Here is a 12,385-nt window from a genome sequence, read left to right as displayed (position 1 = left end):
GTCTGACCATTTGTGATCACTGCAAAAACAGCAACTTTACATTCTCTTTTAATGTTATAAGAATTTTGCACTTGTTCCCCATATCTGATATTAGATTACAGTTTTTGACGAGTACATTATTGACATGGTTCATATATTTAAGTCTACATAATTGACAAAGTTAATAGTTTTAAAAGTACATAATTGACAAGGTTAATATATCTACAAGTACATAATTTACATGGTTAATATATCTAAAAGTACATAATTGGCATGGTTAATATATCTAAAAGTACATAATTGACAGAACGGAATAATTATCTTGTAGTATTTCTCTCATCAAACACCAATGTCAACAGCAGGGAACATGAAAAATATAAAATTCACTCATGGAATGGAGGCTGAGGATTTATATTTTGAGATGTGGAGTTTTTCACAATTTTTCCCTTAATGTTTTCAGAACTATACATTTATTTGGCACTATAAAACCAGGGTTGTTCTGACATGCTGTATAACCCAGTACACCTCTCCCGACAACTTGTGTTCAGAAACACCACAGTTTAAGCAAGGGTGAAGGTATCAATGGGACCTTTTAAAATTTAAAAATAAGATGCTGTCCTGGCTGGACATCAACAATGAGAAGACAATGGGAGCTGTTAAATGGTTTCATGCTTAATTTAAATTCACATTTGGAATAAATCTCAATAAAATGCATTTTATAATAAACTTGTCCACTTTTCTGTATAAAATGCCTTTATTTTCATTGAGATGACTAACCTCTGAAAGAGGGTTACAAACATTACTCCAAGAGGTTTCTAGACACTTCATATGTACCTCTGGAAACATTGTTTATGATGTCATTGTTTTTTGTGAATGTGGACTATTCGAGTGTCGTTTCACAACAAAACGAGATTTCCTGTTTAAAAAACTATGGACATTTAATTCAAGAAACATCAGCCATCAGCATTGAAACTCAAGTTTTTATACATGTTTTCTGTTACTGAAATACTAATGATGCTATTTAATTGCAAGCTATAGTGATATGTATGCTCATCGTTAAGCAAATCTATGCAAGTTCAAGAATTTTAAGTTTAACTTTGGAACTTACTTCTCCATAATGTACCATATACATGAGAAAAAACTTTGAATTCACTGGGTCCACCCTTCGCTTTGCTTCTCTTGTTGTCATATTTTTTCTTGCTTGACAATCCTGTTCACTTATCCATGTTCTAAATCTCTAATCTCATTCTGCGTACTTTTAATTTCAGGTCGAGATGGCTATATTCCCACTTATGATCCCACGGGGAAAACCTATGGACAGGGGCCTCAATTTGGTTGTATACAGCCAGGGCCTAACCTGCAATACAGATTCCTCATACTTGTAAGGATTTGCATGGCATTTATTGGCTTTACATATTAAATCACTAAATGAAATAGGCCTGCCTAAACTCAGAAAATGTCAAGTGTATTGTTATCAAATGCTTAACATGAATCATGTCAAGTCTAATGTTACAGAATGCTGGACATTGATGTCAAGTCTAATGTTACTGAATACTTGACATTTATGTCAAGTCTAATGTTACAGAATGCCTGACATTAATAGCAAGTCTAATGTTACAGAATGCTTTGACATTAATCATGTCAAGTCTAATGTTACAGAATATTTGACATTAATATCAAGTCTGGTGTTACAGAATACTTGACATTAATGTAATGTCTAATGTTACAGAATGCTTGACAAGAATTATGTCAAGTCTAATGTTACAGAATGCTGGACATTGATGTCAAGTCTGATGTTACTGAATACTTGACAGTAATGTCAAGTCTAATGTTATAGAATACTTGACAGTAATATCAAGACTGATGTTACAGAATACTTGACATTAATGTAAAGTCTAATGTTACAGAATGCCTGACATAAATCATGTCAAGTCTAATGTTACCGAATGCTTGACATTAATATCAAGTCTGATGTTACAGAATACTTGACATTAATGTAAAGTCTAATGTTACAGAATGCTTGACATTAGTCATGTCAAGTCTAATGTTACAGAATATTTGACATTAATATCAAGTCTGATGTTACAGAATATTTGACATTAATATCAAGTCTAATGTTACAGAATGCTTGACATTAATCATGCTGTACTAGAAAAGCATGGTTTGAACAGAGTTGCTTTTTATTTTCATGTGTGGATAAGGTCAGCTTACTTTCCAAATGAGATATTCTTACAAAACAATTTTGCCTTTTAAAAAGTAGGTCATTTAGAAATACAAATTTAAACATCTGATCATGTGCAGTAAGGAATGAAACAACTGTTGACTGTTACAGTTATTACAAAACTACCTGAAGAAGTAATCATGACAAAATGAAATCTTTTGCTTAGATGAACAGGGTTAAATCTCAGCTGTGTCCTTGCACTGATTACCCTTAATTTTCATTTTTGCCACAAAAAATACCCTCATGGCACTCAACAGGTGCATAAAAAGACCAAAGAAAAATTAAAAGATGACAGATTGTTACAGTTAATTTTAGACTGAATTGAGCATATCCCAAATTTACTGAATAGATAGCACTCATTGCCTAAGAAGCATAAGGCAGACAATTTTGTTAGCTAGGGAGCCCTGCGGGTCATGTGGTCTAAGGTGCTCACATTTACCAATCATAACCATCTCATCTCTGGCTTGGGTTCAAGCCTTGTGTTTGGCCATTGTGGGTATGTGAAAAAACTTGCTTGTAGTCTAATTCCCAAAATTAGGTCAATAGTTCTTTCCCGGTTTTTTTAAAAAAAATCTTCCTGTACAAGATATACTGGCTGCCATGTATAGTTTATCAGGTGCTGAAAATGACATTAACTCATTTGGCCCCAGAGGTTTTTGTCGTTTTCGCCTGAAATGTGCGTAGGAAAGACATTTGGGGGGCCGTTTCTGAGTACATTGTAATATATCGGCTTGCAACAGATTTTCCATGAGACTAATGCCTAATTGTATTAGAAACATCATTTTCCATTGGTTATTTTGCTTGCGCATGAGCAGAAGGGTAAAAGTTGGAGTTCTTTTTAGTTTGTTTTTTTTGTTGCTTAATGGACCCATCATTTTCCTATGGAGTCCGCTCTTTATTCTAAATGCCCACCTTATCCTAGTTTTCGCAAAGGATCACCTGTCTGTGTGCAGTTCAGACCAGTCTGCCATACATCTGAGGCCACAAGGTCTAAAATCCGGACGAAATATTCACATTCCGACCATGAACAAATGTTGGGTGACAAAAAAAATGGGTCCAAAAATGAGGTTTTTCCCTCTGTATTTTGTAGTGCAACTATAATTTCCAGATTACTTGGTATCATTTTGGAGCTATATCTGTCTGCCAAATCGGTTAAACCAACAAACTACATCATTGGCAAAGATAAACATCTTGCTGATTTTGATTAAGAACACATGCACCAAGATCACTGATACAAGATTTTAGGAAAATATGAAATCTTAAGTGAAACACTACAGTATTTATTTCCAAAGTAGTGTACTTAGAAGAATACATGTAGACTCAGATGTCCAAAATAAATTCTGAAGGTTACTTTAGCACGAGGAATTTTAAAATCCCAGTATGGAAGGCATGTGACAGGAGAGACTTATAATTATCATAGGTGTTTGTGTCATTAATTTCTTAATTTCTGTAAAAAGTTATCCACCTATTCAGTATTTTTTCCGACATTATATATTTTGAATTGTTACTGTAGAGTCCAATTGCAGCCTAGTTTGATACAATTTCCATTTCAAATTAAAATACCCTTCTAAAAGACCTTTCATTTTGATCAGATAGAGGCCATTGCCCCCCCCCCCCATTGTTTTCATTTCAGGAATAAGCACTGGATAAATTTCACTTCAGTCTCAGACTGAGAACTGTTGTAAATGAGAAAATGAGAATAAAAATTAATATAATAATTAATAATCGGTCTTACATGTTCAATATATATATTTAATGTTGATGAAGATTCCAAGATGATAATGATAAGAATTTATCCAGCAGTCAAAGCTGTTAATGCAGTTATGATTTGGTCTTTTTTTGCCACGTTTCATTTTCTAGGATCGTGGAAATCCAGATGTGGTGGACAGGGAATTCAACAAGGTTCCTTTTGAGTCCCAGTTTGCTGATGAAAATCCAGATTACATTGCTATGGAAAACATGGATGGAGTAGATGGATTTATAATGAGTGTTGACCCACTTTATAAGGTAGTTAAAATACCGTCTCATCAAGGTCAGGGTTAGGAACTGGTCATTTAATGTTCTGAGATGTTGGGTAGAGTTTGAGAAATTTCGTAAAAACAATTGTAGACACAAATACATTGAAAAAAATTAATTTCCTCTTATTTGTAGAACAAGAAATATATTCATTATTTGAATTTTTTATTATTGTTTTGAGATCAAAGAAAAAATATTCTGCTTGAAAAGAAAACTCCAGGCCCTCTTCCATCAATGAACATGATATTTGTATTTGGAAATGGGTAATGTACATCAGCTCGTCATACCTCCCTAAAAAGACCACCTGCCTAGCCACATTTTCAAGGTCCTTAGAACTATGTACCGAAGAAATGAACTTGTATTAAGCAGCCACCTTAGAGATCACATTTTTTTACTTCCCTGATGTGAATGCGTGACACAGATCCCATTCATTGTGCACTTGGCTTCTGCTGTTCTTTATCATATTTCTTGTATTTAAATTACAGGAACTATAATTCTTTTAATTTTTGTTCAGGTAACAGCAGGTCATCAGTGGTACCTTCAAATCCTCTTCCTCATTGGCTCATCTGATCCTGCCCAGAAAAACTACAGAAATCGTCGCTCAGCATTTATCTCCCTTGGAAAACAGGACAACTCTGATTCATTGGATGATATTTTGGAAAGGCAGACAAGAAATGGAACGAATATAAAAGTGCTGCATCTAAATCAGACTAATTTTTTAAGCACGTCTACCTCGCATACAAAACATGAAATAGCTGTGGAGGTAATACTGATACCAATTATAGCAGTGGTATTAATTATAATTGCTATTGTGATATTTTTAATTCTTCGGAAAAAGAGACAAAAGCATAAAAATTCAAACCCAAAGAAGAGGAGCAATCTAGAAATAGCACAACAGAATTCTGTTATATATAAAGGAAAATTGAGAAACAGTATAGAATTGAAAAACTCAACTGTAGTACAGACTGAGAAAAATAGAAAACCTTCTGTACGGGTAAAGGATACAAATTTGAATTCCAATAAAAAGAAGAAAGAAAAAGGGACAGAGGTATAGGTGATAGCAAGAAGGATATTTTCTTCAATGCCAGCATTATCTCTGTGCAATTCCATGTGACTTAAACAGTAATTGTGAGAATAAATCACTTATTACTGTTAAATTTAACTTGTTTATAAATGGTTAGGTATATTTTTGGAAAACTTTCTGCCTTGTTGAATTTTATGGTTAGTCCAGTGCATCATGACTATCAATCCATAATTGTATATTGAAGTTTGAAGTTTATTAAAATGAACACAATTTTGTTCCTAGACAGAAATAAGTTGAGAAATACTGTTATATTTAACTAGTTTATAACTTGTTTGGTAGACATTTTTATAGAACACTTTCTGCCTTGTTGAATTTTATGGTTAGTCCAATGCATCACAACCACCAATCCATAATTGTAAGTTTCTCAGAATGAATGCAGTTTTGTTCCTACACAGAAATAAGTTGTGATATTGCACCAATCATTTTGTGCATAAATTCTTAAAGATAGCAATGATATTTCAAATTCTCTAATGTTTTTGTACCCAAGGTCATATTTTGTTCTCAAGAAGTTTCATGACCATGATGCTAGACACTGCAAAAGCTATTAAAGGATATACTGACAGCAAAGACCCTGAGTACCACTGCACCAATACCAGTACATCAGGGTCTAAATGTGATGGAAATTATTAGTTAGTCCACCAAGACCTCAACATTAGGCCTCAGTTTTACTGTGCATTCTGTGACTCTGAGTTACATACCAATGATATTCTATTCATTATTGTGATTTTTTCAGTGGCAGGGATAGTAATAGTTTTATACACAGGACAAAACTTCTGTCAGAATACAAGAACAAATCTTTTAAATCTTGAAAAAAGTAGAAGCTTTTTAATTTCAAGGAACTTAATAAACAAGTGTTTCGCTGATCCTGATGTCTGATCTACCTCCATGTCCTTGTACACCCAACTCAAACTAGCCTGCAAACGTTTTGCACAAAGCTATAATGCTGTTGATACTGTCGGTCATCACTGCTGTTGTCATCAGATAATGGATACTTGTGTATCGCCATGCTTATGAAGATGAGAGTAAGCATTTCACCAGAGGAATTAAATCTCAGAAAAATCTTGCCTGATCTTTATTATTTTTTCTTCTTTTGAAATATCATCACAAAAAGACCAGATGGGAGGATATTGACAAATTTAAATTTTATAAAGAAAATTTGAGGTTTGTAGTGAGACCAGGGCCCAAGTCAAGGTCATGTTTAATTTGTCAATCGCATTCATAAAACTGGTATAACTCTTGCTGAGACAGGACAATTTGAGGAATGACTGAAAGAACAGAACTTGAAATAAGTCAATTTTTGATACTAAAGTATTAAGTTAGGCAGTCTGAATCCTCCAACCAATTCTAAAAATGAAAAGCCTTTATTTGTATAAAAATGCATAAACTTGAGTCATTTCAGTCATTAATTGATCATTTCTAACTCGAGTCATCTGGGGATCCCTAACACTCTTGTTTGCATTCCAAACCAAATGGGAGTTTCTTTACGAATATGTCGATATTTATATGGGCCAGTCTATTTTTTCAAACAACAGGAGTGAACATAGCTTACTGTCTTCAGTAAGCTCTGAATGCTTGTGGACATGTTCATAACTTTCAGAGTTATATCCCTTTGAACCCATGTACATAGTAAATAGAATACTTGCCCAGATCATGTAAGAATACACCATTTCCCCTCCTGATGGAATGCTAGTCCATCGCAGGTTAAACCAACCTTAAATTAACAACTATTTGCAGCAAGATCAGTTTTGGTGCTGGTTAAGTGCCTTGCTTAAGTGACTAAATGATTACTTGGTGTTAAATGGAATATCAACAGATGAAAGGTTATATATCATGACAAGACTGCTCCAGTGGCCTAGTGGTTAGAGCATCCACCTTTGATGTGGGAGGTCACAGGTTTGAACCCAGGCCAAGTCATACCAAAGACTTATAAAAATGGTACCAACAGCTGCCTCGATAGGCACTCAGCATTAAGGGGTTAGTGTTAGGACTGGTTGGTCTGATGTCAGGATAATGTAACTGATGCCCCAGTGCTAGATATCACTATAAACTGCCACAATGCAGACATCATAGCAGTATGACTGAATTTTTTTTAAAGCTACTTTAAAAATCCAAAACACACACACATATCTTGCACGATAAGGTTATTGGCCAGCAACACACCATAATGGCTGGTTTGGGCAAGATTCAAACCCATGCCCTTCTGGTCAGGAGTCTTGCATGCTATCCACTAAGCCACTTCAGCTCTGTTCTCCATAAATGCAGAGAACCAGTGTACATAATGGAACTCCAAACCATGACATTGTTGCAAGAGTTGATAGATTAAACAGGTCCTAAATTGTGCCAGAATTTAGTTTTGTTTTTCTTCCATTGTAAATCAACCTCACATCAAGCTGTTTAAATTTAGCAGGGTCAATTTAACTGGAATAAGCACAAATTTTTTACATGAGATTATTTAATATTCCATTAATCTAACTTATGCCTCTACCCTTGAAGTGAATTAATCTAAGACGTTCTATTATTGACTTGCTGCATTGTATTTGTTACATACTTTGTAGCTATAAAAAATACTTTAACCTTCTAATCAAGTTCAGGTTCATATCTGTTCTCCTAACCACAAATGGGTAAGCAATGACCAAGTTAATTATGATATTCTATGTCTTTCATTGATGTACCCTTGATTGCATGCAAGTTTAATGAGATATACATGTGTAAGCCATGTCGTTTTCATTTGCACTTACATAATCGTGGATTGCAACATTTACAAACCACATGATGTTGTGAAACATGTTTTTGTGTAAAAATTTTAAGTTTGTTCATCAATACATTTCATATCTAGTTACCTTCTGAAAAGGCAACCCATAAATATCTTTTCTTTTACACTATGAAAACAAAGATAGCAAAAGCATAAAATATCACCATTTTTACGAACTGGAATTATGTTTTATCTTAAAAAGGATTCACCTTGTTTTGTACCTTCTATTGCCGTCTTTCCAGGATTTTCTGATCTCGTGTACTTTTTTATGGGAAAAAAAAGATGACCAAACTAAATTTCATTACATTTTCAGGCAGTTGTTGTCTTACCTGCTTTAGCATAAACTCCATCACTGGTGGCAATGTTGTGTTAATGTTTTTCAGTATGGTAATAAATCCAAAACCATCATAAGGATAATGTTAATCTTGGACTGGACTCTGCCCTTTCATATCCATAAACCCACCCCTAACATTCCTCTGACCCTTAGACAAGGTCAAGGTTCTTTGAAAGTCTTTGTTAAGGTTTTGGTTCTATATGATACTATGTTCCAATCCTGGGAGTAATAGTTATTAATATATGGCTTGTGGAATCATTAAGCACTGCCCTTGCATAGGCTAACATATCTACCTTATCAGAACAGTTCAAGTCATTTAAGGATGAAAACAGTTATATTAGGCAGGTGAGACACATTACAGTAGAACACCGATTAAAAAAGACATGTACCTTATATACTGGTGTGCAAGTCGAGTTAGGCTGCCATCAACATAGACCCTGACCTGCCATTACATAATCTGCCAGTATATTAGGGTCTATGTTGTTTGTTCTACTGATTACTCCCAACAATCTGCATAGACCCAGATATGCCAACACATATACCAGCAGATCTAGGTTTGTTAAGTTTGCAGTTGTATTGGACTTAAAAGGGAGTACATGTGGTATTCAGAGGACACTTTATTCGTCCATACAGTCAGAATATTTCAGAGAAATGGCTTCCATATAACCAATGTGTTACTTTAACTCATTTGGAATTCTTGTTTGTTGGTTGCAAGAGTTTTAACAAACATGAAAAGCAAAGTTCCTGCTTTCAAAAGCATGATGGTATACATGGGCTTCACAAGCAAAGCACATACATAGATACACACACACACATACACAGATACACACACATACATAGATACACACACACACACACACACTATTAATGTGATTCAGTGAACCTCAATATATCATTTATGAATAAATATGATCAAAGATGAAAACTTGATCAGTCAGTTTTCTTTAAAAATGTATTCTTTCTATACTGAAAAAAAAAGTTTCTTTTTTTGTAAGGTTATGCTCCCATGCTTGAGAATGTGGGTTTATTTATACCATAACGATGGGAGGGTTCGGTCTGTTCGGTGTCCTCTGCACACATATCTAAATCAAATGATGAAATCTGGAAAAAAGCAAGATAACACCAATTGATTTTATATTTCCAATCTTGCACCCCATAAAAATTGGTTGTAATTTAATTACTCATTAATCCACATTATCTATAATGATATTGGCATTCACTGGCCTAATGTTTTTTTTGACAATGTTCTGAGTCACTGACCTTGTTCTGACTTATCTATGGGTTTATAACACTCCAACTGTAAACAGCATAGTCATGAGATCTGCCTTCCCATAATGCACTAGTAGATTAGGGTCAACACCCTACCCTCCACAGGTTGTACCCTGCTCTCCTTGTGGGCTGCTTTCTTCCATCTCCAGAGATTAAATATATAACATGTGGTGAGATTTAAAATGTGAATTCTGGGCATGATTTAACTTTTATTTGTATCATTACAAAAATATCTTCAATGCTCCAGTATAATGCATAAAAATGCCATCTGTAATTGAGAGCGCACCTTCTGAATTGCTTACAACACTGAAAATGCCCCCAACAGGTAACCACCACCCTGCCCTGACTAGAGGTCTGGGGACAACACTGATTTATCTTATGATTTAAGGTCAAGCATATATCTGGTTGTATGCGGTGATTTAATATCAAGCATATATCTGGTTGTATGCAGCAATTTAATATCAAGCATATATCTGGTTGTATGCAATGACTTAATATCAAGCATATATCTGGTTGTATGCAATGATTTAATATCAAGCATATATCTGGTTGTATGCAATGATTTAATATCAAGCATATATCTGGTTGCATGCAATGATTTAATATCAAGCATATATCTGGTTGTATGCAATGATTTAATATCAAGCATATATCTGGTTGCATGCAATGATTTAATATCAAGCATATATCTGGTTGTATGCAATGATTTAATATCAAGCATATATCTGGTTGTATGCAATGATTTAATATCAAGCATATATCTGGTTGCATGCAATGATTTAATATCAAGCATATATCTGGTTGTATGCAATGATTTAATATCAAGCATATATCTGGTTGCATGCAATGATTTAATATCAAGCATATATCTGGTTGTAACCAATATGCAGTTGGTTGCTAGGTATAAATGAGTAGCCAAGACTGTTAATACCTCATGGTCATAAAACTCTCAGGATACTAAAAAGTCCCACATGATGACTATTATATTCATATGATTTGTGCCTAATGTAATGCTATATAGCTATTTATGTAGTCTGAAACAATGCATGTTGTGTCACTTTGGAATCTAAGTTTGTGAAACTCAATGTATACTGTAAATCATTTACTAAAATATTTTTTATTTTGATGGATGTACCATTTTTGGTTACATGTGAATATTTTTGTTTAATGAAAGGTACCATATGAGATTACAACTTTATTATAATGAGGTACATATATTGAAACTTGAACTCAACCATGTAGACTTATTGGTTTTACCAGCATGCCTATTTCATAGGGTTTTTGGAACAAAGAAAACAATTATAAGCATGTACTTGAATAAACAAACTCTGTGTGTGTGTACACAGAAAGGACATGTATCAAATTTGTGCAGAATCTGCTTAATTTAATGGAAATAATCTTGACACAAGTGATTAAGGGAAAACTTAAAAATACTTTAAACCTAAAACAGAAAATTTATTTTCCATACGTCCTGCAGAGAAAAGATTGTATCACTATGACAAGAAAAAAGGTATCTTGTGTACCATATATAATCATTTAAAAGCTGAGTCCAACTGCCCAAAAAAATAGACCATGATCTGACACCACATTCTGTGATGGCAGATCTGGGTCTGTGCTGTTTGCAGTTAGACTGTAAGCGAGTATACATGATATTTCGCATGCTATCAGTTCAATTATATGCAAAGGATTGGAACCAAAACAGTACTACCTCCTCTGCCTGTTCCACATTTAAAAAGTGGATCAATTTTCATGGCAATCATTGCTTTGTTGCTTTTCACTCACTACCTCCTTTTATTGTTGATATTATATGTTGTTACACTGTATAGGTACTGTAAAAGTAGAGTCCAACTGCAAACTGACCAGACTCAGTTTTTCTTTCTTATAATGTACCAGAAGATCTGGGTCCATTTAATATGTTTGGACACATCAGTAGAACAAACATATACCTTGTAGTGCCAATACAATATGCACAATCAGGGTCTATGCTGTTTGCAGCTGAACTCAAAATAGCAGTATGTACAGTATTGAAATGTTTCTGTGAATTTTCCAAGTTTTTTCCCCAAGACACAGAAATGTGAAAGGGACAAAAGCAATAAAGTCACCCAATTTATCTTGTCAGTAACACTTAAAAAATATTTAAAAAAAGAATGTAGCCTACAATCAACTGATACTGACCTATACACATAGTACCTGGAGATTCCGAGTTATTTCAAAACTAATATATCAGTACAGTCTTCATTCACTGCTGTGCATGGAAATGTGGGAATGAACATTTGGTAGAATTTCAGTTTTTCTTTGTATAGATGATTCTTTTTGAATGACCCCATTCTATGGATTAAGCTATTATAAACTGCATATATTTTTCAACAAGAACCAGTATTTTTAACCATGGGAGACTGGAAAAGGTCCCACATGTATTGCTTCTAATAAAGCTGTTTTGTTATTTTTAAAATCACCTATAAACTAGACCAACTGACAAGAAATAAATACGGGAAAACCATGATTACCATGTTGGAAAGTCCAGATAAACTGTGCCCGATACATTTACACTTCCAAAGTATATATTTCTTGGAATAATTGTACTCTTTTGTGACAGCATGTTTGTAAATACCATTATTGTCATTATTCACCTACAGTTGTGATATTGTAATAATTGTTGTGCTCTTTTCATTTATATTCAATGAGATTTTATCCATTTACTCTGATACAAAATAAAAATATTCAATAACC

General features: G+C 34.1%; 1 protein-coding gene across 1 annotated transcript in view; it reads left to right on the top strand.

Moving 5' to 3' along the window:
- Positions 1-12,385, top strand: part of LOC149803322 (extracellular matrix organizing protein FRAS1-like) — a 307,035-nt gene extending 294,650 nt beyond the window's left edge. The window contains exons 60-62 of the mRNA XM_089953030.1: positions 1,248-1,360; positions 4,061-4,207; positions 4,731-12,385. Coding sequence (XP_089809156.1) covers positions 1,248-1,360; positions 4,061-4,207; positions 4,731-5,270 — 800 coding nt within the window. The 3' untranslated portion in view covers positions 5,271-12,385. The remainder of the gene's footprint in view (positions 1-1,247; positions 1,361-4,060; positions 4,208-4,730) is intronic.

Source organism: Sinohyriopsis cumingii, chromosome 3 (genome assembly GCF_028554795.1).
Source record: "Sinohyriopsis cumingii isolate HCF-2022 chromosome 3, ASM2855479v2, whole genome shotgun sequence".
NCBI lineage: Eukaryota > Metazoa > Mollusca > Bivalvia > Unionida > Unionidae > Sinohyriopsis > Sinohyriopsis cumingii.
The sequence above is the reverse complement of the archived record's forward strand: the minus strand, read 5'-3'. Positions and strand labels throughout refer to the sequence as shown.